At 36.8% G+C, this 26,035-nt stretch overlaps 1 protein-coding gene across 3 annotated transcripts in view; it reads left to right on the forward strand.

Annotated features, from left to right (window-relative positions):
* Positions 1–4,640: 4,640 nt before the first annotated feature.
* Positions 4,641–26,035, forward strand: part of LOC124186453 (zwei Ig domain protein zig-8) — a 365,445-nt gene continuing 344,050 nt past the window's right edge. For 2 of the 3 annotated variants that reach the window (XM_046578192.1, XM_046578194.1), the window contains exon 1: positions 4,935–6,125. In XM_046578192.1, the coding sequence (XP_046434148.1) occupies positions 5,990–6,125 (136 nt within the window). In that variant the 5' untranslated portion in view covers positions 4,935–5,989. Of the gene's footprint in view, positions 4,708–4,934; positions 6,126–26,035 lie in introns of those variants that run through there. The other variant, XM_046578193.1, reaches the window with a different exon arrangement.

A 26,035-nucleotide genomic window follows, 5' to 3' on the forward strand; every position in this document is an offset into this window, starting at 1 on the left:
ACGACTGAATGTATTCCAACTAAGGTTCGAAATTTTTTTAAATCCCTCATAATTTCAGATTTTTAAACTTACTCAAAAAGTTCAACGATCAACGAATAAAAAGCAGAAAATGGTAGGGATAAATGCTGTTTTACCATCAGATTTACTCATGCGAATCCTGCGTAATTTTGTTAACCGAGCTATATTCGCTTTGAAGTAAAAATATAATAGTAATAGTGAGGAAAAAAATATACCATCTCACACTGTTGAAAAAATGAATACTGCCTGACCTTTTCTCTCGGTGATATTTATGTCTATGTAATATACATATACGGTGTATCCGTAAACGGTGAATAAGAGTTCCATCCGCTTATCAAAAGATGTCATTCGCATTCTTCAATCTTGAAATCTCTCTTCTGAAAATACTATTCTTATCGGCTTCCGAACGTGAATAGGTATATAGATAGGTAGGTACCTACTAGGTACCTTATACATATAATACCTATATACAGCATCTGCAGAATTTCTTATTCGAGAAATAATTTTCCTCTCACCATTCGCCCAACTTTTCCGTGTCCTGGATGTACATGGGCACATGCGGCATATATATATGTATGTATATATGTACACACATATATTATATACAGAGCTTCACGGGCGAATCACACCACAATGGCGAACACTCGACGATTTTTATACCATCGGCTACTTACAAGCTAGACCCCGCATCTTCCTTCTATATTCTTGGAAGGAAGTGAAAATTGGAAAAGCAATTCTAAAAATGTCCCAAGGTTGACGTTGACGAAAAATAGGGGAATAAGGCAACGAAAAAATGACGAACGAATTGTAAAATGTTTCAAGAGATGATTACACGGATTGGTTTAATCGTAAATAAGTCGCACTATTTCAATAAATAATGCTGAAGTGTATCAAACAATTTAGTAGTTAACTTGGTAATATTTCGATAAATCACTGAACGCCTTGAAAATGATAAGCTTGATACCGGATTGCGGAATTGAAGAGTTGATACTTGCTTTACTTGTTTTTTTTTTTTTTTTCAATTTCTCTCTACTTTTTCTTCCGTTTCGATGACAGCTAATCTGAGAAAAAATTATTACGTAAAATATTTGTTATAGCTTCTTCTCTGAAATGTGTTTGTGGATTCGGTTGAGCTTTTTAAAAATTTAACTGCTGTTTGTAATTTTGGATTCGGAGGTTGATGAAGAAAATTTCATTGAAGAACACGAGCAACATTCTTTTCTGAAACTTGTAGTAAAAATAAACTGACATTTATAGCGATCCCGATTAGAAATATGTCTCTGAATATTTCTGGTAAATTCTGAAATATTATCGACAACTTCTCATCAAAACACTGCATAATTATCTAAATAATTGGATCTCTTCAGGGTTACATCGGATAAAGATTTCGAATGATATTTTTGAATAATTGTTAAAAATGTTCAGCTTTTCCTTCGCCTGAATTCACAATCGGTAATAAATTTCAAGGCTGTGAGATTAATCGATTATTCGTATACTTCTTGTTATGTTTCAGGTAATCGGTTAATCCGTTTTTCCGATAATCGTATCCTCGACAAATCGATTAATCGAAGATTAACGATTTATCGATTGATGACGTAGCCTTAGTAATAATTGCAGCTAATTCCATATTCCATGGCTTATATTGCTAATGGAGTGCGGTGCATGCGTACTTGTGCGCCTCGCACTTACCCTCGTATCACAGCTTTAACAGCTTTGTAAATAGCTTTTACTGAATTATTCAAACTCGGTTACTATCTGATCAAACGGAATTGTTGAACTTCCTAATTCACACGTATTGCAAATTATGTCTAAAATTTACTGACATGGAGAGAGGAAAAATAATTTAAACCTTTCGTTTAATGCAACTACAATGAGACTTTCAGTTATACGTTTCGCTCTTGTACGTTTTTCTAGTTTATTTCACGTTTTTCAATTTTCTTGCTCCCCGCTATTTTTGCCTGTAAGCCCTGTGAAAATATTTCACTCGTACGTTTCTCGTTTACACGTTTCTCACACTTATACGCTACATATTCCGCGCCTAACTTGCCTACCGAGTCAGCGTTGCCAACCTAATAGACGAATGGCGCCAAAACAATTCTTCAGATTTCTCACGTAGATGGCACCACAATAAATCTCCATATTTCTCACGTTCAAGAGTGATGTTTGACGGTATTGAAACTCAGTAAATATAGGAATACATGATATATTTGATTTTTTCGCTCTGTAACATGGACATTAATTTTCCTAAAAATACATATCCTACAATCTGAATTGTAAGCACAACGAATTGCGAACTTTTAGTTATACAATACGTTTTTATTTATAATATTTAGAACCGCCAATTTGTCTAATAAGCGGGTTCCAAAATTTCAGAGGCTATCTAATTGGTGCATATTTTCTTAGGAATCTCTGTTGTTGCAATTTCACAGACCATATTTAGAGATTTCACTATCAGTCTTGAAATATCGTCAGAGATGTTCAGTTTTTCTTCAGATTCACGCCTAAACGACAATATTTCTTAACACGAAAACAACTTTTCTATTTCTCTTTGAACGGGCTCTAATTTCTTTAGATCTGAAGAAATTTCTTAAGGGTTGGCAACGCTGCTTACCAGTAAAATGTTGGACAGAAATTGGCAGAGAATATTTTAGTACAATGCTCAGCCTAACTTCTAAAATATTATTATTATTGAGTTTAAGTGACAGCTGATCGCTGGCCTGAGTTGTTATTATTGTTATTGTTTTTAAATCAGTACTCATCCTACCTGATCAGTATTAAACACCTCTCTGTACTTTCAATTAGCTGTAATCTGTACTTTATTTTTCAGCCACGTGCCTAGTTTACAACCCGATATAAAAAGGGAATCCCCATTCCTGAGAATCTTGAACACAATGAACTATTACACGGAGTAAAAAATTCATGTCTCATCCTACATTTCAATCATCCGTCGATTCTGTGGCAGTGCCAGAAAAATCCAGGGGTCAACGGATTGAGATGCCGGCACGCCTAGGTTGGTGTATTTACATTTTTACAACGCCATTTTGTGCAGAATATTATCAAGATGTGGAAAAGTGAAAACTTGGAAAGATCAAAATGTATACTGGGAGACAATTGTGGTAAAATTGTGCTCAACCCTTCGTACGGGGTCAAGATAAGCCGTTAAAAATGTCATTGTGACCAGTAAAATGATAAAAGGTATCATATTTTGGGTAAGTCAAACCTGTCAATCAAGGTTAAGGCTCTGCATAACCGTGAATGCACCATATTTTTTGCTCGGTGTAGAAAACCAAATTACAGAATCGTCAGGACTATGCTATATCGATCTTATATCCATTCTGACGATTTCAGATTTTGTTTTTCTAACATTGACTTTTCCACATGTATCTGTTCTGTATTTTGAAAATCCGTGAATCGCATTTACGGCTCACTTAAAATTCGATTTTTTGCACTCCTACTTCTCGATATCCTTCCATTAGCAATTTTTAACATCCTGCTCCTTTTATAATTATTTTTTTTAAGAAGACGCAAAAACAAAAAAAAAAACAAGGGAAGTTATTGTAATCACGAAAACGGAAAGTTGAGTTTTCACTAGATCTCGACGTTTCGAAGTCTAGGGAATTGTCGCCAACCACTTTCGAATGGACTTTCGGGTGTGGATCATCAATTTTTGTCCGACGGTTTATCTGACGAACGAATCACCGAATTTGGATAATTTTTGTCTCAATCGACGGGACTTTTCATAACCGAGAACTTATTGGATTATGAACATGATCATTCCAGCAGTTTTCGAGTTATTCGATGAAAAACATGAAAAAACCGTTCGAATATTGTTGGAATTGCGAAAAACGTGGTACACGTAACCGTTTTGCGCTATCGTCAATCCTTTTTTGGTTATTGCAACGCAAAATCAGTTTCTTAGGTTTACTATGCTTTTTCAGTTAAAAAAGGCTTTAACATCAACTTATTGTCGCACAAGCGTTAAATTTTCGCAACAGTTGCAAGAGAATGTAGCAACAGTGATCGTAATGAGAAAGAATAGTAACGGATAATAGACTTTCCGGTAACGGCTAGAAAACTAATTTTCATTTCCTACCTAGAACTATATTTTGTGGTAAAAAATGAAAATAGTTAAGGACCGAGCGGTAACCGAAACTAAATATTTCTCTCAGTGTGCCTACAGTTTGTCATTCTATGTTTCCGACCTTTCTGATCTTTCACTTCGACTCGACTTTCACCATTTTTAAATTCTATGCAATTAAGTTTTCCATTTTTTTTTTCTTTTTCTTTTTCTCTCTTCTTTTCTAAATTCAATCTTGCGGCCCTCTGATTTTTTGCATCCTCCTACGTTTTCACCCCCACCCTCATCGATTATTTTCACTTCTTAGCCTGGCTTCGTCAAGGCCAGCAAAATTAACCACTTGTTTCTCTCCGTCGTAGCCGGTCCGTGACGTCCAGCGTGATATCGTCGTCGACGTCGACGTCGCGTCGGGTCGCGTCTGATCGGGCACCGACGGCCGGCTTGCAGCGTTACGTCGGGACGCGTCGCGCGTCGCGGCGCTCGGCGCCTGCAGAGGCGCGCAGGCGTCCCTGGGATAAAACGCGATCCGCAGAATCATTTCGCGCCGCGCTGTCTCGGGCCGCTCCACGATGCGCCGATGTGTCCTTACACGACAATCAAGTGACCCGACGGTGTTATCGCTCGCATTCTGATAAAAATTTCACGCCTCGTGTTTTTACGCGCATAAATTTTCATATTTGACATTTTTCTTTTTGTTCTTTATTATTTTTATCCTCATTTCATCACTCGTTATCCCTCATTTTTTTCCCCCCTCTCAGCCTTATTCTCTTTTCGTTTATATCGCTCTTTTACATTCTCAAGTATATATATATATATATATAAATATACACTTGTTTATGCACTTATACTTATATCGTATTTGAGATATCGTATGAATTATATATATATATATATCTACATATGTCTGTGTAATAAGTTCGGCGTGTACGCATGGATTTCATCTATGATAAATAAAGTGCAGGTTATTAATGTAAAAATCGTAATTTATAATAGGAAAATTAATATGGAAATAAATGCGACGGAGACTCAATCGTTGACTGCGGTGTGAATAAATTGATATTTTTAACCGGATTCTTAATGAAATAAGAAGATTCATCGACGTCCTGAATTAAACATTTTGATTAATTGTCGACGAAGTTTGTTCGATTGTTTTTTGTTTTTTGTTTTTTTTTACCCCCAAACCACAAGTTATATCAAAAGAATGAGTAAAATGAGGCGTCAGTTCCGGATCGTTGGTATTTGCACGTTGAAAATCAAGTCGCGAATATACGAAATGGAGATCCTTTTAAAACGTGCTAGGGATACGAGGTATAAGTAAACATTAAACATGTCGAATTGGAAATAAGGGTGATAAAACAAAAGGAGAAGAAGGTATCCCAAAATTACCGACGAATCAAATTTCCCTTTTCTCAAGTGAGATTTTAACTGTAATCACATGTTGTACCTGTAAAAGTGAGCGTGAGTAATATCGTGTACGATATGATGGTGAAACGTAACAATCGCGTGGTTATAAAAGTAACAATAATTAATCACATTCGTTACAAAGGTAATTTTTAACGAACCTGAATAATAATTATACGTGTGATCGATGTTTACGGGACGTGTAATTATTGAGTAAATGTATAATAAATAGTGTTGTAATTGTTTCTCTCAATGAGGGTGCCGTGAATAATTTATACACATAATTTAACCACGGGAATTAATACGAATGAATAATAATTACGATATATGTAACGTGTATTATTGTACATTATGTATAACGTTTCATTGCGAGAGTAATGTTATATCGATAATAAAATAGTCGTAACTGAAATAGGGGAAAAAAAAACAAAATAACTAAATAATTATAATAATGTGCAACGATTATTGCCTGAATAATCGGTTTATGGTCTCATGACGTTTATAAGGTCTAACGTAAAACTGGATAAAGTGTCATCCCAGTGCAGTGCAGTGATTATAGGTGTAAAAATGTGGTTTCACTTATTCCCTGTTTTCATCATACTGATATTTCAGACGAATCAAATTCAAGGTAAGCCTAGTCGTTTAATTAATAACTAGATGAAAGTTTTTCTCTGCCATATACTTTGAATCCCAAGTCCAAAAATTCAATTTGTACAATACAATTGAATCGAGGTTAGTTGAAATTCGCAGCGGAATTTCGACGTTATACGACTTTTAACGTGAAATCGAAATTTTTTTTTTTTCAACAGTTTTAACGCGATGATATTTTGTCAGGTTTCGATCCTTCCATTTCCTTCAACTGCAAAGAAACATTTAATCGGCTGTTTAAAAAGGACAATACCTTCAGATTTATGAGGCTGTAGTTAGTAACGTTATTGTAATGATTTACGTTTCGAAAAAATTGTTATTTCAAAATTGCAGGAATGCAATAAATCATAACAAGACGAAACGCATTCACATTCTGAAAACTTAACCATAAAATTAAACATAAACTTGCAAAATAGCAATTTTTTACTCCGATATTTCGTTGCGTTAATGTTACTAACTTAAGTGTCATTATAACGTGAGGCTGTATTGTTGTAATGACTTACGTTTCGAAAACATTGTTCTTTCAAAGTTGCAAGAACGCAATAAATCATAATAAGACAAAACGTATTCATATTTTGAGAACTTGACCACTTCAAAGTCACTGTAAGGCTGCAAAATAGTAACTTTTCTCCCCAATGTTTTGTTGCGTTAATGTTACTAACTTCAGTCTCATTCAGATTTTGTGATTGCTCCACGCGTTGGATTTTTTTCGAATTTTCGAAAGTATTCGAGTTTCACTTATTCGAACTTGTCTTGGTTGTGTTTGAAATTCTTTTTTCCATTCTTATACATGTATATAAATGCAGAAACTGTTTTATCGGCGGCACATTGACGGAAATAAATCTTACTAAAACCGACTTATCCCTAAATTACTTGATATTCAATTGGATACTATTTGATTTGAATGAAGTTTAGTTGAATCAATATACCTGGTGAACATTCAGTTGCAGAACCTTAATGAATTCTCGATCGACTCAATTGAATATTCTCCTCTGCCGAGGGAAAAAGTGACTAGATTAAAATACGTTGCGCCGGATCAGCCTCGCAAATAATTCCTTCATTTTTAAGTCGCATAACAATCAGAAGAGAATAAAATAATATCGAACTCGACGCAAACCTACTGGCGAATTTTGCGACATTTAATTTTTTACAGCCTCGTATTTGCTTATTGCCTCCTCTTTGTTATCGACAAGAAAAGAAGAAACACGAAGTTTTGGCCATGCGAGTCAAAGCGTTGAAAAAAATTTCCGAAAGACAGTTTTCGTTGCAGTTGATAGAAAATTCTAATAAAATGGGTATTGTTGAAACAACAATTTAAACATTGTTAGAATTACGAGAGAATGAGCAATTACTTATTGCGATTATAGTTGTCAATACTACATTGTATGGTTATTCCTTAACATGAAATCTGTTTGTTTAGTTTACTACATTTTTTCAGTTGAATAATTCTTATTGTTAACATCAATGCCGGTTGCATTTGGTAAACACTTTTGTATAGAATTTATTCACGGATAAAATGAATCATTATTCACTGAACTTGGACAAATCAAATGTTCGGTAATGTAACCCGCTTTATGAGATTAATAATAACTGAACTAATTTGAAAAAAATGTATGGTTTCAGGTTCGTTTCAAACCGAGGTCACAATCCTCTAATGAAAAGAAATTATCGGAACTCAATGCAGTCGTATACTTTAAACATCGGATTGTTAATTTTGCAGTTCTGAAACTTTTTTTCTCACTAAATGTACGAAGTACTCCTACCCTTACCGACCGAGCAAACTCACCCTTTTTTCTTTCTATATTAAATACACAAACGATCGGAAAGAGTTGAAACTTCAACGGTGCATCACTCTTTCGTAGCGTAATTCAGGAAAGTTACTCATATCCCGAAACTCGTCAAAAAAAAATGTGTGGCTTTTTGACACGTGTTACTGTTCCCACATTTCCCGCATTTCAGCGGTCAAAAAGTGCATGGTTGAGATACTTTGCGCACTTCCGGAAAGAATGAGGAGTTCAAGGGTGAGTTTGCTCGGTCGGTAATGGTAGAACTACTTCATACCCTTAATCGCGCGCCTTACGTATACATCCCTAATGAATGAGGGTACTCCGCATTAGCTGAACACAAGCGTCCTTCCATCTCTTTATTATCCACGTCACGCCCTGCACGTTGTACATATTCTACAAATTCTTACCGGCAATTTGACCCTCCTCCGAGTCTGCAAATGTGCTGCGACGTACAAGAAATTACACTCCTAACACATTCACCCTCGGCCTCTGTGCCTTAGCGGAGTTCCCCGTTCCTCTTTTTGTATAAACATTCTCCGCTCCCTCGTTAGGTCTTCGTGTTAAGGAAGATGGAAGCGACGGTACAACTTCATTAAGTATAGGGGAAGATGAGAAACTGTAGGAAAAATAAAATAACAAACAACATGTGACTGAACTTGTTTTATCAACAATTTTTCAATCGGTAAGCGAATTACTGCACATCATTCCTGAACGGTTGCATCTGCTTATTATTCAATCGTCTTGAAACTACAACTCTAACGCATCTTCAAATCGTAAATTCAGCTTCATGGGTAAGAATTTGAAAAAAAATTTATGCCAGTAGTGAAAGTCAGGTTTATCAACCACTTGACGCTCTATTTTGTCGGAAAAGTAAGAGAAAAGAATAAACACCCTTTTGCATTCCCAAATAAAGCACAATGTCAAATTCTTAGGGATCAAATATCCGGACAAATGCTTCTGGCTTTTTTTTTTTTTTCAATATACTGTTTTAAATTCTATATAATTTTTCAGAATGAATTATTTAGCGTTTAAATTGCCACGATTCAAACGGTTCAAAAATTTAATATCATTTCTTTGACCTTCTTAAATTCTCTCTTTGTCATTTTTTTTTTTTTTCTTATCCCGCTTTATTTTCATCGAATATATAACATTTAATTACACGTATGATTAAATTCCCAAAGCTGTGAGACAATCGTGGGATTATGGTTTTATAATCGTCGTCAGGCTTTTCTTCGTTCTTTTGTTAAATATATTGGGGGATTTTTGAAAAATCTGAGGTCCTGCACACCACACCATTGTACATAGATAACAACCCTGACTCCCTTCTTTTTTCCTCCTCCACGGACCTGAGGATTACAGAGAGAAACAAGGGAAGAGCTCTTACTACTTCGTGTTAATTAATCGGTGCGCCAAAAACCCTTGTTATTCTTGGGTTTATACATGTGTATCCATGTACCTATATATAGTTCGATCAAAATAGGTAGGAATAAAAAATATTCAGTATATGGCTGCACTTTTGTGTATAGGGATTTTCGACTCTCAGGAACTCAAATCTGTAGTTATTTTCGAGTTGCATCGCCGGCGTTTCGAGAACATAATAAGATTTGACGTTTTTTCCGTTTGTATAAAAAACTGCTATCGATAGCTGAAAAATAACTTGACCATCGTGCAGAGCGGAAAATTCTACATCGATTTATGTCCTCATATGTCGGAAATGGTGTCGGATTAACAAGTAAGGAAAAAAGAAATTATTTCACCAAAATTCCCTAGATGCCGTCGATAAGTAGAATTTCTTTTTTCTTAATAAGAAATTTTTTCACCAAAATTCTCCAGACGTCGTCGATAAGTAGAATATCTTTCTTCTTAATTTGCTAATCCGACTCTGTTTCCGACATGTGAGGAAATAATTCGACGTAAAATTTTTCATTCTACACGATGGTCAAATCATTTTTCATCTATAGATAGCAGTGTTTAAAGAAAACGTAAAAAACGTCAAACTTTGCTGTTTTCTTTTTATGCTTTTTACTTTATTAAATTTATTTTCCTATTTTCATCGCTGTTTAAAATCTGTTATAAAATTTCGTAAAATAAACTTGAGTATTGGTTTAGGACTAGGTAAACGATACAAAAAATCGGTATAACGAAAATTATAATGCTGCAGCTATAAGAAAATTCATATAACGAAGAAATGAATATCCTGTCTTACAATGATTAGTAAGCAAATAAATGAATTCAAACGAACAAGAATATAGTAAAACCGCGTATCGTCGTGAAACGTGAAGCTTTGTCTAATTTTTATGAAGTGATTCACGTACACGCGTACGCCTACATGAAGCAGGGGGTATCGAAGCATCTCGTTAAAATTTTAACGAATGCTTTGGTGTTCATTTTTATTTGTCTTTTTCTGCGTTCTACCAAACGTCCTCCGCTAAGTTAGGTTTTTTTTTTTTTTTTATCTTTTTCTTTTTTGCTATCACATAAACTCCGATGTATGGATTCAGCACACGTGTACGCGACGCGTTATATAATGTGTGCATCGGGTAGAAGAGACGGTGGAAAAAGTGCGAAGGGTGTACAGTGCAGGCCCTTCATTAATAAATGTCTTCCACCACCATCTGGCAGGTCGAAGTGAACAGGTTGAAAGAGATCGGGGAACTTGAACAGGGCATATCTCTGCAGGGCTGAGCCGCAGAACCAACCCTCGCCTCACATTCCACCCTTCGCTCTTCTGTTCCCAGAACATATACCTACCCTTTCCTCCGGGGAGCGAGGAGCGATAAGCGTTACAGATCTTGTACAATTCCGTTAAAAACTGCCTTTCTTCCACGTGATCGGGCATTCCCTGTATTATGTATTTTTATATATACGTATATTGTATAAGGCAGTCGCTTTGACACTCCTCGATGAAAGATTATTTCCCATTGAAACGACTCGTGCGTGTATGTTACATGCCCTATGTATAATTCTTGTGTGTCTACGTGTTTGTACATATATGTATGGTATGTAAATGGAAAGAATTTTCTTGTATAGATAATGCATGTATAATCTAGCGAGAGGTTTACTTTGTGGCTGTGACTATGATGTATATGTTGGATTTAAAAACGAACGAGGGGAAGGAAATGCGGAATAAAAGTTGCAGGAAAATAAACGGAATAAATTCAAGTCGAAATATTAACGTGGAAATCATTATTCTCGTGGATAATTTATACTTGGAAAATGAGTCACTCAGGGTATGTCTCGGTGTAATTGTATCCGCGTTGTTCAAGATTCTGATTATATGTATGTATATTGTACCTATATCGTGTGAAAAGAAAGTATAAATATAAAAGTAAAGAAAAGTTATAAGTATGTAAAAGGAATTAGAAGTTTTGCTTAAATAACATAGTGATAATAACAATGACAGGAATAATGATAATCCAATAGGAGGTGGAATTAAATATTCTTGGGGCGTTAGCTGCTGGTGCGAAAAAAAGGACGGAAATAATTTAGGGCGAGGGCCAGGGTACGCAGTCTGGGAAGAAGAAGATGAAGTCGAAAACTGATGGACGCCGACTAAACGAGATTCTTGACGGAGGGGAGGGTTGCGTGAAGCCATCGGAGTTTGTCATTTTTCACCTTTTCACGCTTTCTCGATATAATCTGTTTTTCCCCATCCATTAAAAAATTCCAAAACGCAATGTGATTATGACAGTGTCAGCCGACAATGAGCGACATTTTACATGGTGAGGTTCAAGTCACTAACGTTATTTATTGTCGATGCAACATGGTATGCAAAACAATCGAGTTAATGTGTCCAAGATTGAGAAGATTGAAAAACGAAATGAACCACTTTTCAAAGTAATAATAACTGTAAGCTGAGGTTTTTTCGATATTGTTAAACTTCAATGAACTCAGTGACTAAACTTTTATCTCGATCATATATTTTATTCTCAATGCTCCAAGGAAAAGTAAATAGCGATTGAAAGAAGCGTCGAGTAGACTGTAGGCAAAGTAATAACAAAAATGGAATTTGTTACGAAATAGTGTCGTATTTTACCAGCGAGATAAAATAAACGCAAGCTGTAAGAAGATCGTTTTAAGCAGGTTATTTCTTTCTTCGAAAATAGAACAAAGTTGAACAGTTTTATTCAGCGCGTAAACCTTTCTCTATGTAAACTTGGTGAAGAATCAAAGTACCGTGAAACATGAGCCGCAGCTCCCCTTTCTTCTAGCTTCCTTCTTTCTCTTCATTTCTATATTTTTCAAATTCCATATCTGTTTGTGATTCTCTCCGATCTGTACCTATTTTTTACGACTAAATTCGTTACATATTTTTTACTGCAATAGTAGTGCAGAAGTGTAAGTTCCTTCGGGAGTTAGTGCAACAAAATGCAGTTTGTTTCTTTCCAATGATAAAAGAATCAATCAATTCGGTCGAGCAGTTTATGAGATCATCGATAACCAACAAAGAAATACATTTCTTTCATAATATACGTGGTAATATGAAAGTATAGATTTTCTGATAAACATTAGCGAAATAAGACGTAGCCTATGTCCATCTGGAGTAAACGTACTTCCCAATGGTGGAAAAATTTTCCAAATCAGTTTCGCAGTTTTCGCAATGAGATAATACATGCATACAGAGTGAGTAGCTAACGCACGAATGGTCCAATGCGCATGCGCTAAAATTCTAGAGAAAAAGCAGTTGTATTGTCAGATTGAGCAGCCTGAGTCGATTAGACGCGACGAAATCGACACCAGCGCTTCAATAGCCTCAATGGAACTAACAACTCACGTGGTTCACTGTGTACGTCATTGGTTGAAGTGACAGAATCATGTGACCACACATATTTCTGATAGACTATCATTCACGTGACCCGTTAGTTTAACTTCGGGTATTGCAGCGCTAGTGTCGATATTTGGGGCTTATAATCGGCACAAGCTGTCGTCTGCTCGAAGCATAGGAGTCAGTCATCCAGTTGGTACAGAGATCAGTGACCAGCCGTTACAAGTTCAGATGACAGGTCGTTGCGATGTATGTAACCTCAAAAATGTTGTTCCTCCAAAGAAAACAGTTGCTTTTAGTTACTTTAGGGTTAGCTACTCACTCTGTATAGATAATAAACAAACAAATAAATGCTCTCTCTTCTTGATACGAGTGTAGATAGTGTACCTACAGCTTTATCTCTTCTTTCGGTTGTTGAGCTGGATTAAATATGCATTCCCACTTCTTCTTTTCGTAGCTCGGGAAAACTACTGCACTCTGTATCTACGGACGTTAAACAACATTCCTGAGGTGATTCCCCTGAACTTGCGTAGACTGGCAGGATCAAGTTACGACTTACTTAGGTCTGGTCGCCTGAGTATCCCAGTTGCTTACAGAGTTCCTCACCTGTTTGCTAGAAACACTCATCCGACCCCGTTATCACCCAACACGAGTTTAAATCCATTCGGTCTGCCTCCCAGCGTTTTGGATCGTTACCCCATAACAGGATTCCCCTATTATTCCCTGTGCACATAGATGTTACGTATCGGCATATGTGTAGGTCTAACGTACACAAACGTCCACCTATTTGCATATTTGGATATTTTATGCGCTTGTACGACAAAAGTAAAAAATCATCGATAATAAATCGGTAGGATATTAACCTTATGGTACATGTACGATGTTACGGAAAACAGGGTGAAAATGATGTAAGAAATACTCGCCTGTCAGTTTCTTACCAGGTTCGTTTGGTTAGGTCCTTTTTGCGGAACGCGAGAGGAACTGAGCGGAAATAGTACCTCTCGCTGATTGATATTCAGGAGAGAAAAAGTTGTTGATTTTTCCTAAACTCCGTAACACAAACCTCTGGAACTCCATTTTCTCACGAATTATTAAAATTCGTAAGACTCGAAGAGCTGTAAAAAATAACGGGATATAAAATTTGTGTCGATCTGAGTACAAACCGTGCTTTTATACCAAAGACAGTGGGCAAAGATGACAAACGGTTTCATAGTGGGGTATAATTTGCAGATGAGCGTCATGCTGCAATATGGTGTGGTTACATCCAAACGGGTCGGTGGGGTTGGTTCCCTTTGTCGAGATTTGCAACATAGAAATTCTTGTTATCACCGTCGAAAGTCCTTTCATCTCGAGCAACGCGACGGTTATATCGTCATTTAGTCGGACTAGCGTTTAATTTCAACACTATCAATTTCACCCAGTTGTGCATTTCAAAGAGGCACTCGACTAGTTCCACTCGGTGAATAATTACACGAAAATATATTTAACTTGTATCGAATAACCGCGCAATTCTCACGTGCATGCGAGCTGTGCAAAATTCATACCGCTCTACACGAAGATGATCCTGTTCTAATTTATCGAAGCGTCGGTGCATGCCTTTGTTATCCAGTCGTTACCTCTTCAACGTTGTCATATTGAACAGGGACTCAATTTACTGCACCTATGAACAACTTGACCTTTTTCCTACTCGAAAAGCGTTGCACGGTTGCAATTGTCGTCACAAAATAGAAATCTGTTTCACTATTCTCGATGGGATAAGTGGAATGCTAGGTCATCGGGGAAACGGGTACTGAAAAAACCACACCAGGTGGAGAATGGGACACGAACGATTTGCAGTTTTTCAATGTGACCTCTGAAATAGCCTGTTCAAATCCTAACGATGATCGATTCGGGAGCTTTCTAGTTAGAGTGGGTGATGATAGAATCCATGAATACGGATCGGAAACGTTTCGCAACAAAACATCGGTGGGTGATCAAAAAGCACTCACTGTTTCAGCTTGCGTATTTATATTAATAATGGCTGCAGAATCGTCGAGGTATTAACTGCGTCAAAGTTTGATGTACTAATTATTTTATATTTCACAAACGAATCACAGAAATTTCATAGAAATTCACAGGTTTTCCATAAGATTCCACAATAAGTTTACATAATACGTAACAACCCTGACCGTTTCACGTCATTTTTTTTTTCTACATGTTATACCATTTTGCATGCATTCACTTTTTTTTTGAGGGTGAAAGAGTTTCGTCTTGTACAATCGTATAAATATACAGACTATCTGATGGTGTATTCACTTTCAATGTTGCGGAGTGTCGTAATAACGAACACGAAAACTCGGTAAATATAACATTGTGTAAAAATAGGTGCGAAACAAAATACTAAGAGCACGTTGTCAACGAACCGTGATAAAAACTGAATGTAACACCACACTGGCACCATTTCAAAAGCATTTCACAACGTTCCAAAAGTCACGAATCATTGTATTGCAACGAGGCCTGTTCAAACCACTTGACGAGCCGGCACAAATGGTTTCGAGCATAGAATGGACAATTTTGGTCAACAATTGATCGTCCCTCGGTGGATTTCTTTCATTCGGGTTGAAGTCTACGAGCCTCTACTCAGTTTTCGACGGTAACGTAACACGATCCTCGATGATCTTGTGTGCGCGACAAAAGGTCCTGGGGTTGCTGGTTCGACAGTTGAACCTAGGGGACCATCCTGTCAAGGACAAGGGCCAAGAGGGTCGCTCTCGTTGTTTGCAGAACGAGGTATTCAGTGTCCTGAACTAGTCCGGTGGATTGGCTATGGATCGAGGAGTTCAGGCGCCGTGCACAGGTTGGGTTATAGGGTTAACTTTCAGGGGCGGACCGGAAGCCGCGACGCCTGTGTACGGGAGGCCCTCGCGAAACCAACTAACCGCTTCTAATTCGAGAACCGTAGCAAAAACCCTTGAGGGCAAAAAAGGTTGCGCCCACTAAGAGGTAAGAGCCAGAAAGAAAGAACGCCAGACTGGGGAGCTCAGGCTAATTCAGTACTCAGTCCTCTAGGGGTTGTTCTCGGATTTTGAACAAAACTTTTCGCGGTCGTTACCGCGCTTAAAACTCCGCACCACCTCCGGATTTATTGCCATTTTCATCCTCCCTCCCCCAATTAAATGACTGTAATTGTTGTTATGTTATAATGTGCCACGAATTCCAGTGTTGGAATTTAAGACATGTATTTGAATATTAGGAAAAAGATCGTTTTCCTGGGATTTCTTTTGTTTTTGGCAATTGATATTACAATTTAACATAGGTTCTCGGAATATGTTTTTTTCCCATAATTTCGGAACTAACAAATTTACCGAAACAATAAAAGAAAAAAAAATACTCTTCCAATCATTCCTAATTCTAAACCCTGTTGAAAAATATTTAGAAACGTGTTCCAATTTCGTGAGAAAGACGATGAAGAAAAACTTTTCAAGACTTTTTTCATTCTCGATTTGGGGTCATTTATAGGCTGCGCGATTAAAATTCTACGTACCAAGACACAAAAGAGAGGAAAAATGATTTTGGAAGCAAACGCATCGCTCGGTGACTGGAGCGTGCAATTATTTTTTTTTCATTTCTATACACACCGTCTACATATTCTATTGTATTCAAACGGCGGCTTGCCAGTTGTCACAAGGCGAACCACGAACTGAATACACATATCAGCTTTTATGTACCTAAAATGGTGCAGATGTGTATTTTATGAGGGTGAAGTATTGCAACGTTAGTGCAATGATGAATCTTTAGAAAACAGTCGTTATTTTCGAACTTTAGGATCGCTTGAAATTTAGTAAATTGTTAATACATCATCAATAAATTCAGATTTTGTAAATTCGATTTCTTCAGGCATTCCAAACGTGGAAAACAGTAATTTTTGTTTCAACGTTTCGATACGTCAACGTTACTAATTTTAGCTTCGTTGTATTTTCATGTTTATTGAACCAGTGACGGATTTGTTTTTTGCGATTCGATATTAGAATTTCGGTGAAGGTTTTGATTGCACAACCTTTGGACCGTACGTATTAAGTCTGGACTTACTAGCGTGGCTTGTTTTGTAAATTATACAAGCGGGTATAAATTTGTAATATTGTTTAATGCTTAACAGTATTGGTGTACAAAGTAATTATGGAGCGGAGGGCGTTTGACTTTTGTAAAGCTTTCGTAACGTCGGTGTAATTAAACAAGCTTCCGCTAATATTATCGACGAATGAAGTACGTTGAAGAAACGAGAATTTCAAATCCTATTAAAATAAGCACTCAAATAATTAGCGAATGTCAAAGTGTTCCGAATTACTTCCGTCTGTTAATTATTCACTTCATTGGGTGAAGAATAAACATTTGGACGACAGAAATTATCAACGTATTGTACCGTTAGGCATTATTCAAATCACGTTCACACACGGTACCTTACTTGTGATTATATACTTCATGTTTTATTATTCAAATGAGGGTTTAACATTACTTTATCGCTGTGTCAACATTAGAATTCTCTCAACTGTACGCATACAGCGGAATATTATGTATTATATGTGGAATATTCTATGCCAACTTCATTGGGTTTTAATTTCACCAGTTTTAGGTTGGTTGAAACTTTTTTAAGCAAAATTAGCACCTCTGAAAGCATCAGTTTTGATTTGCTATTCCACTATTTTCGAGTTATGAATATTCAAACTTTTTTCAAAGTTCCACCTGTTGGAAAATTGAAAAAAAATTTATTTCTCTTTCGGTCATTTTAAGTTCGGTCCTGTATTGGAATAACTTTTTTACATTTTTCCCTGCTCATTGACAGTTTTTCATGAAAATCTTTGAATCTGTCAGAATTTATAGCGAATGTATATTTAGATTAGGTAGAAGGTAAAACTGAATTGTCTGTAAAAATTTTCGAATACAAGATCGAAAATATATTAAGCAATTTGAACGTGTTTGTTGTAAAGTCGAAAAGACGTGATTTTTTCAACACTTGTAAAACGCTTACTAGCATTTATTTTCATTAGTCCAAAACAGTCAGGATGCTAAAAAAATGACTTCATCATGGATATGGTATCAGAGAGTACATTTTTTCAATATTCGTTTCAGAGCTTAGAAGAATTTGAAATTACGAAAGGCTTTCAATACTCATAACTTTAAAGTAGTCAAATGGAAGAAAAAAACTGACAAAAAAAAAAAATTCGCAAACTACTGATTTTTGGGACTTTTGTATCCATGAGAACTTTCCATAAAAACTCTGCGGGGTCCTTCCAACGAAATAAAAAATGTATTTGATCGAAAGAGAAACGTAGCGCCATAAAAGTGCTTGCGCATATCCTGTTTATAGTCGAAAAACGAGACTACAAGCTGACAAATCGTACAATAAATAAACAAAGGAATTAGAGGAAAGAGGTTTTATTAGCAGAAAAACCTTTCTCCCAGTGATTAATACCAAGCCAAGGATAACGACGGGATGAGGGAGACTTAATTGCGGAAATACAGTCTTGCCGATCGTTAGCGGAGCTCATATACATCCAGGGTGATGTTGAGCCGGGAAATGATCTCTTCACTTTTCAGGTCTAACACAGTCGAAGGCGCAAAACCCACACGTTGACTCGACGGTAATCACTCGTCGTCAGAAATCACGTGTAAACTAAATTCGCCCGGGTGTGAATGCAAAAGCACACACGCGCAAGTCAGGCGTGTCTGGATTTGTGTCTCGGAGGTGCGTATAGCGTTTGTAGGGTACGTTACACCCACCTAACAACCTCTCTATTGCCAAGGGTGTACAAGCTATCTGTTCCTCTGCGCGGTATAATTAATTTCGAGGCCTTGCCCAGTCATCCGCGATATATGTAATATGCCTGCACCGCTGGATAGCCATGAGGCTTATATACCGATGGTAATAAATTAAAATGTACCATATTTAGGTGCGTGGGTTTTTGGAGGGGGGGGGAGGACACATTCGTTTTTGACCATGATCGTGTCCCCTTGGAAATTTAAGCTCCGCTGTTGTTATTCTACGCGGAGTTGCAGCTGGTGCTGTGAAATCGATGCCCATTAATACAGTTATCGGAGATATATATATATGTATATATATATGTAACCACTGTAGATAACTTGCAATTTCATTTCTGGTCCGGTACAGGGTTCCTATCACGGAGAGAAGAAAAAGAGCAGGTTTTACTAAAAACTGAAAGAAAAGAGAGTCTTTGGTAAAAAATACCCATGTCAACTGTATAGTTTTTGTTATAAATGTAGTAGATTTTACTCTGCGCTTAATAGCTTTCACTGATTATAAAGTAAACGATGCATTTTACGAGGTATAATTTTTTATTTTCTCTGTTTACGCTTTTTTGAATCTGAGATTTCCTAACTTTTCCATGTACGAGTATTTCAGTCTGAAGATAAGATTTTTCCGGTAACCCTTCGAGAAATATGACGCTGACTCGTGACAATTTTTTTTAAATGTGTAATACCTTTAATATTACCTAGTAGCTAGTTATCTCACTGTCTGACTATCAATATACAAACAATAGCCTGCGAAGGTTTGGTATTAAGTAAAATACGTAGAATGTATAAAGTGGTAGGAGGAAACAAAATTTTGAGAGCGATATTAAGTAGTTTGTATAAAAACGTGTTTATTTCTTCAACAGGCTCAAAATTCCAGTCTTATTTTTGAAGTTCCCTGTCTTTTCCCTGCTGTAAGAAATTCCCGGAGTTTTTCAGGATTTTCCTGTGCGTACGAATCCTGTCTTTTGTGAAAATCGATCTTGAATTTTATTATTCTCGTGACGCCCGCAAACAGAACAAAAAAGAATTTGCAGGAGGGTTTTTTTTTTTCTAATCACGCAAGCAATTATCTTCGATATTTATCACAGCCGAGGTGTGGGGATATCATGTAACAATTTTAATCAGGAACTCTACGGAGGTTTTATGAAGTTTCGAATAACAGGTACGTGAATCTTCGCCTTTGCAGAGTTCTGAAACTGAAACTCGAGTTTCAATGAAAGTCTGATGTATTGTTTTAACTTTCTATACGTGCAAGTTTTATACTGAAATATTTATAGTATCGCCAAGAAGTACACGATACGATCTACAAACTTTCAACCGATGTTTGGGATAAAAATTTGGTTAGAAAAGTAAAGAATACATTTTTTCCAGTCCCTGAGAATCTGCATCAAAACAGATTTCGTATTAGATAATTTTTTACTCTTATATACATACAAGAAACACATTATGTCGTAACATTTCGTTCCGAAGAAAAGCAGTGCTGAAAATTCGAAGACAACAGTCGTCTTCGAAAATGTGAATCGAAGGCCTAGTATCAAAAGAAGTTCACATATTCTAGCGTGCGCGATAATACATCCAAATTGTAGGAAGATCGAAAGTTTGACCCTAAAAAGTTTGGTCGAAAGTTGGTGGATCGGCCCATATAAACGCTTATTTTGGCGTGTCTAGGAAAAATGATTTTCCCCGAAGAAAATTGTTGCTTAAAAAGTTTCGTTCATTCGAGGTGAAAGGAGGAAAAATGTTGGGCTTATATTCGTTCAACGGCTTTTGATTTATTCGCGAAAATTTGTAAAGTTGCAAGTCGATGGATTCGGTTCATGGTATGAGCCGCGAGATCTAAATTGAAAATACTCTCTACGAGAACGAAACTCAGATAATTTAACGACTTTATATAGGTTCGGGATATAAAGTTATACGTCTCGCGTAATTTTTTTTTCGCCAAAAAAGCAGCAACAACGTAGATACTTATCGCGAGCACATATGTACTACACAGATTATATACGGACGCTGGATGAAAGTAAATAAAAACTTGAGTTACAACCGTTTCTTCTTCCAAATGATTTTTCCTTCTATCAACTGCACGAGTTGCGCAGACATTTGTTACGATGAAACTTCACTGACATATAACGAGTAAAAGCTGCCTGATGAAAAAAGCAATTAGTAAAGTTGAACGAGGAACTTGATCCAAATGAGGCCAACGGTCCGATTTTATTCAATTATTTGTTTTTTTTTTCATCCCCCCAGAGTGAGAACGAGAGAAGGATGGAAGAAAAACGAAGGGGCGAGAGAGAAAGAGTGAAAGTTTCATTCTGTCGGGGAGATTAAAACAATCCGTCTGAAACAACAACGATATTTCAGAGAATGAGAGTGATGCCTGAGCTGATAGATATCCACGTTACACCACTTTCCTCGATTAGTACAAGATTGCATTTTGCCACGGCTATTGTGTATCACGATTTGTACGTATTTCGTGGGCGAAGTTTTTTCAACGTCGAAGGTAATAAACATCAACGGATAATACCGAGGTCCGGTGGATTCTCAGAGAACTTTATGTCCCCGGTTTTCACGTCGTCCGACCGTTACTCAAGAGTTGTTTTTATTTATATCCGTCATCTTCCATCGTATCGCCCTGAAATTGTTTTCGATATGATTGTTGAAAATATAACAAGGTAATGAGGGAGAGGCTAACTATAAAGATAGACTTAAGACGTAGATTGAGTCGACGCTCTAGATGGTTGCTATTCTATGGTCTTATTCGTTGGAGCTATTTACCGCTACCTTTCTTTGTCATAGACGGCATCAGTGTTGCTAACGAGATAGACGCTGTGCTAATTGTATGAAGTTGATAAACCCTAGTTATGTTGTAATAAACATATTATAAAGGTTGAAGTATACCGTGAAACAAAATCCTGTTCCATAATCATCATTGCAACAGTGGTCAGATTGATTACGGATGCTCTTCGAGCGTTCCAAAACACACTCAAGTAAGAATAGAGTTAGACTCAATGTACAGTTAGAAAGTAAGGCCAATCGTATTGTAATGTTGCAAACTATAAGTTGTATGTTTGGTGCTTCTTATACCATATACCAAAAGTTTCCTCGTAACCATTCTTTGAAAAGTCTGTTCTTTGATTAATAAAAACCACACGAGGTAATTCTGATAGATTAAACAGTGGAAAATTATCGTTTCCATCTCGCTGAAATCTAACTTGATGAATAATTCAGAGATGGAAGCTGAATTCTGGTGTATTGTGCGAACTGCTTTGATCATTTATGTTAATATGCAATCGAAATGCGGAACTGGTGCAATTATTACCCTGTGTTAGCTCATCGCTAAACACGCCATTGAAGTTGTCTTTCAGAAGAGATAAATTAAAAGAGCTTTCGTGAGAAACGAATAAGCTTAAAAATTGGGGAATTCGCATAGCGATCGACAAAAATTTAGAAATCATCTAATAAAATTCCGGAAACTTTGGATTCTTGAGTAATTTCTTTATTCGTCCGCCATCTTGGATTTCATAATGAACAACCCAAATTTGGAAGGCGTGCCGCAAAAAATCCACGGAGACCAAGTTTGACGAAATTCAATTAGTTTCCGAAACAGACAAGGTCAACATCGAATTCCGAACAATGAAAAAGTATTTCTAGAAGCGGTGGCTGGAGCAGTAACGAAACCACAGCTTCGAATGTCTTTGGCACTTGTACGAAATAATAATTATACCTAGGTCAGTTGCGAACTAGGCCAAAGTAAAACGTTCGTTGGTATACCTAAAGATATTCTGAAGACAGTTGAAACGCGAGTTTCTTTCCTACTTTTAATTCGCCCATCGACATAAAATCAAAATGGCCGCTATCGTTCCACGTGCGATCACATTTCGGCTTTAAGAATATTTCCGGCATTTGCATGCCACCCGGCGCTATTTTACTCGCAATAAGATGGTGGCTGGAATTGTTTGGTCGCGATTTTACCGCTGGCAAACGATTCTACGCTGAGAATCTAACGAATTTAATTACTCATTTTTGTCTCTTCATTTTTAAACGGCAATCACGAATTTTTCATTCAAGTCAACGGTGAAACTGTTGCGTTCAAATTTCGTATCAAAATCTAGATATTCTTCAAATAGTATGATTATTTTTACTCTGCTCCAAATAATGCAGCAGTTTTTACCGACAAGCTTTCAAAATCGACTGATAAAGTGAAAAAGGTATATCATATTATATTTAGTTTATAGACAGCTGAACTTCAGAGGTTTCATCTACACGATTTGTTATTATGTACAGAGAGGTTAGAACATTTTCCCAACAAGCTTTTAATTTGATCAATTAAAAATTGTTTTGAAACGATATTTGTCATAATTTTTCAACGCGTTCACCGAATTTAGTGGAATTCTTTAATAGAAAGCGTGGGAAATTTTCTGATTTCAAAGAAAATCTTTGTGCCAATATAAATTGTACATCGTACATTCAGCAGACTCAGGTAAAATATTGTAACGGAAGCTAAGAAAACTTGAAACGAATTTCTCCAAGCTATGCATTTGTTAGTTTTCATTCTCCGGTTAAATGTTGGGAAATTTATTAAAGAAATCATTACTTTGCCGAGAAGGTTTTGCTAATCAAAATTCGAAAAGAATCGTATCGTTATATATTGATAGCTTATACAATTTTCGATCCTCCCCCCAAAATGCTTTTCCCCTTACATCCGTGTAGAAAGCTTTATGAATTAACGATTGTATTTTTCTATTCTACTCGAACTCTGAAATGCAGATCACGCCGTTTCAAGATAATATTCCAGCAAGAATGCATTCTAATTCCAAAGTAGTCGTACCTATTATCCAAACCGCTTAGATATATATTTGATCTCAGATATTGCTAGCCTGTATAAGCAGGTAGGTAAGAATACGAATCTGCGGTTAACAATGAATTCGCGCATCACCAGAGCTTGCAAATTAGAGTATAAGAAGGGACGTGCAAGTAGAATGAATATACCAGCGAGATAACGACAGTACGAATAATATAATAGGGATTATTATATCCTCTGGTTTCTCCGACCATTCAATATTAGCCTGGTATTATATATAATCTCGTATCGACGATGCACCGTCATTGTGCCTGATCAATAATCCGTTAATTTTTCCGCCAACAAAGGAAGCCCGCACGCAATTATTTCCCTTATTTACCCCGACCGGCAATAATAATCAGCTTTGGTGAAATTTTTACCAAGGGTTCATCGCCATCCCCCGGCATGCCTATAAGGTAAATCCACTCGAGGCTCTTATATTCTACTCGAATCATCGGCTGCTGATGCGGGACAAGCGGAAGTGCAAGCGGAAGTGGATGAGGAACCTGCAACGCTCAGCATTTTTGCCCCACCGCCACTTACACGTCTCGCCCTCTCTGCTCTGTCTCTCTCGAACTCACGCTCTTCGAAAAAAGGGCAGATTAATCTGACAAGCGGCAAGCGCGCAATCCGCATTTTTTTCAATCCATTTTTTACTTGTCATCGCTATTTAACCCCTTGCGCCACGGCGTCTCACATATGAGACACATTATTTGAAGCGGTTATTCAAGATTTATATTCAATTTTTGAGATATCGCTGTCATTTTTTTTTTTTTTTTGTTCTTGTATAACATGACTTTTAAGATGTCAATGTTGATGTTTTCAGAGGGGTTATGACGACTCGGCGAATATAGCGATGCGCTATAAACAAACAAAGTGTTGAAACTGATTGTTTTTACGGAACATATGTATAATTGTGGGAAGATTATGGGGATTAGAAATGTGGAACTCGGTAATCTTGGGTCTTTAGGGTTGCTAAGAACGAGCTAGACGCCAAAATTTCAAAATTCAAAATAGCGGATTCAATATGGCGGACTGAAAATATCGAAATTGATCCGATTCACTCGAAACTAGTCACCCGGGGGTTTTCGGGACTGCTGAAAACGCATGCAAAGTGAGAATTTCAAAATTCAAGATGGTCCGATCCAAGGTGGCGTACTAAAAATACAAAAATTCCTCTTACTTGCTCGTATTAGATCCGCCATTCTGAGTTTTGAAAACGTCTCAGATCTGACCTAATTTTTCAAATCAGTGACCTCGAAAATCCTTACGTACCCAGTTTCAAGGAAAAATGTATGCTTCACAGGGTTAACTAACCTCTGTAACTTCTTTTCATCCTTTCGCATTATCCCTGGTAGAGGGAAATCAAGGAAGATAAAAAAACAAAAAAACAAAAAAAAATAACTGAAACCGGCGACTGCAAGCGCGGCATTTTAGGATTACCGAGATATGCTTCACGCCTGCGTTAGTTCCGTGGTGATGAGATATCCGTGTTAAATAGAGCGGACGAAGGGTAGCTTGGCGCCCCATAGATGACGGGACTTGTAGCCGAGTCAAAAGTTTCTCCGCGTCTTTTCTATCTTCTTCTTTTATTCGTTTTATGGTATGTTTTTCTTCTACCTTACTTTCCTTTTCTTCTCTTTTTTTTTCTTTTTTTTTTATCGATTTTTATTATTATTTTCATTGCGAAACGCATACCTACATTTGTAGATATAGCGTCATTGCTTCTTGGTGGATCAGGTCAAGTATGTATGATCGCCACTATTTTCCCTGCTGGTTATTTTGGGTTATCCTTGAATCGCGCAAGAACTTGCGTTTTTTTACTTTTCTTTTCTTCTTGGAAGGGGTGAAAATTTTCTCACGTCCTCTGGTAGATACGGTAGGTGGAAAAGGGATAAAATACTTTTCTAGGTAAAGTTCTCTTCTCCGTTTTTCGAACAAAAAAAGAAAAATTTTTAACAACAATTGATGTACAAAATCGGGAAAATATTCAAGGCAACACGAGTAAGAATAGTTTACGTAAAAAGGACTTGACTTGCGTAATTTAAGAACAGATCCATTTTTCTACCCGTTTTTGTAAGACGTGTGTTAACTGTTGATCAAAGGGGTGGACCAATTTTACTCGAAAAGATGTTTTTCAACACTTTTCGTTAGATGACTTCGAAATTGTTCGTGCGATTTTGATGCTTGCATACATTTTATTCTGATTGTTAGTTTTGGCAGGAACTGGAATGATTCATGTCCGAACTAGATTTTGCAGCGAATCATGAGTTAAAGACGTGTTAAAATTCGATGAAAAACGAGCAGCCTACGTTTTTACAATAAACCAATTAATGTTTTCCAATTGATTCATGCAATTAATAGCGTTGTCTGATTAATTGATTGATTGTAGATTTTGACCCGTTGTTTTTAAAATTAATCCATCAATTGGAAAAATTATTCATTGAAAAGGCTGATTATTTGATTAATTGATTATTTTTAAAATCGAACAATCGAAAAGACAATTAGTGGAAAAACAGATAATCGAAAAAGTGATTAATCATAAGTCAGTCAATCGAAATAACAATTCATAGTTATGCATAAGTAAAAACTATGAGTCGATTATTAGAAAAAACAATGGATCCAAGTCTGCGATCAATCGATTAGTCGCACAGTCTTACTAATTATACTCGTCTACGAAGCAAATGAAACATCCGTAATTGGTATACGTA

Source organism: Neodiprion fabricii, chromosome 7, assembly GCF_021155785.1.
Source record: "Neodiprion fabricii isolate iyNeoFabr1 chromosome 7, iyNeoFabr1.1, whole genome shotgun sequence".
Classification (NCBI taxonomy): domain Eukaryota; kingdom Metazoa; phylum Arthropoda; class Insecta; order Hymenoptera; family Diprionidae; genus Neodiprion; species Neodiprion fabricii.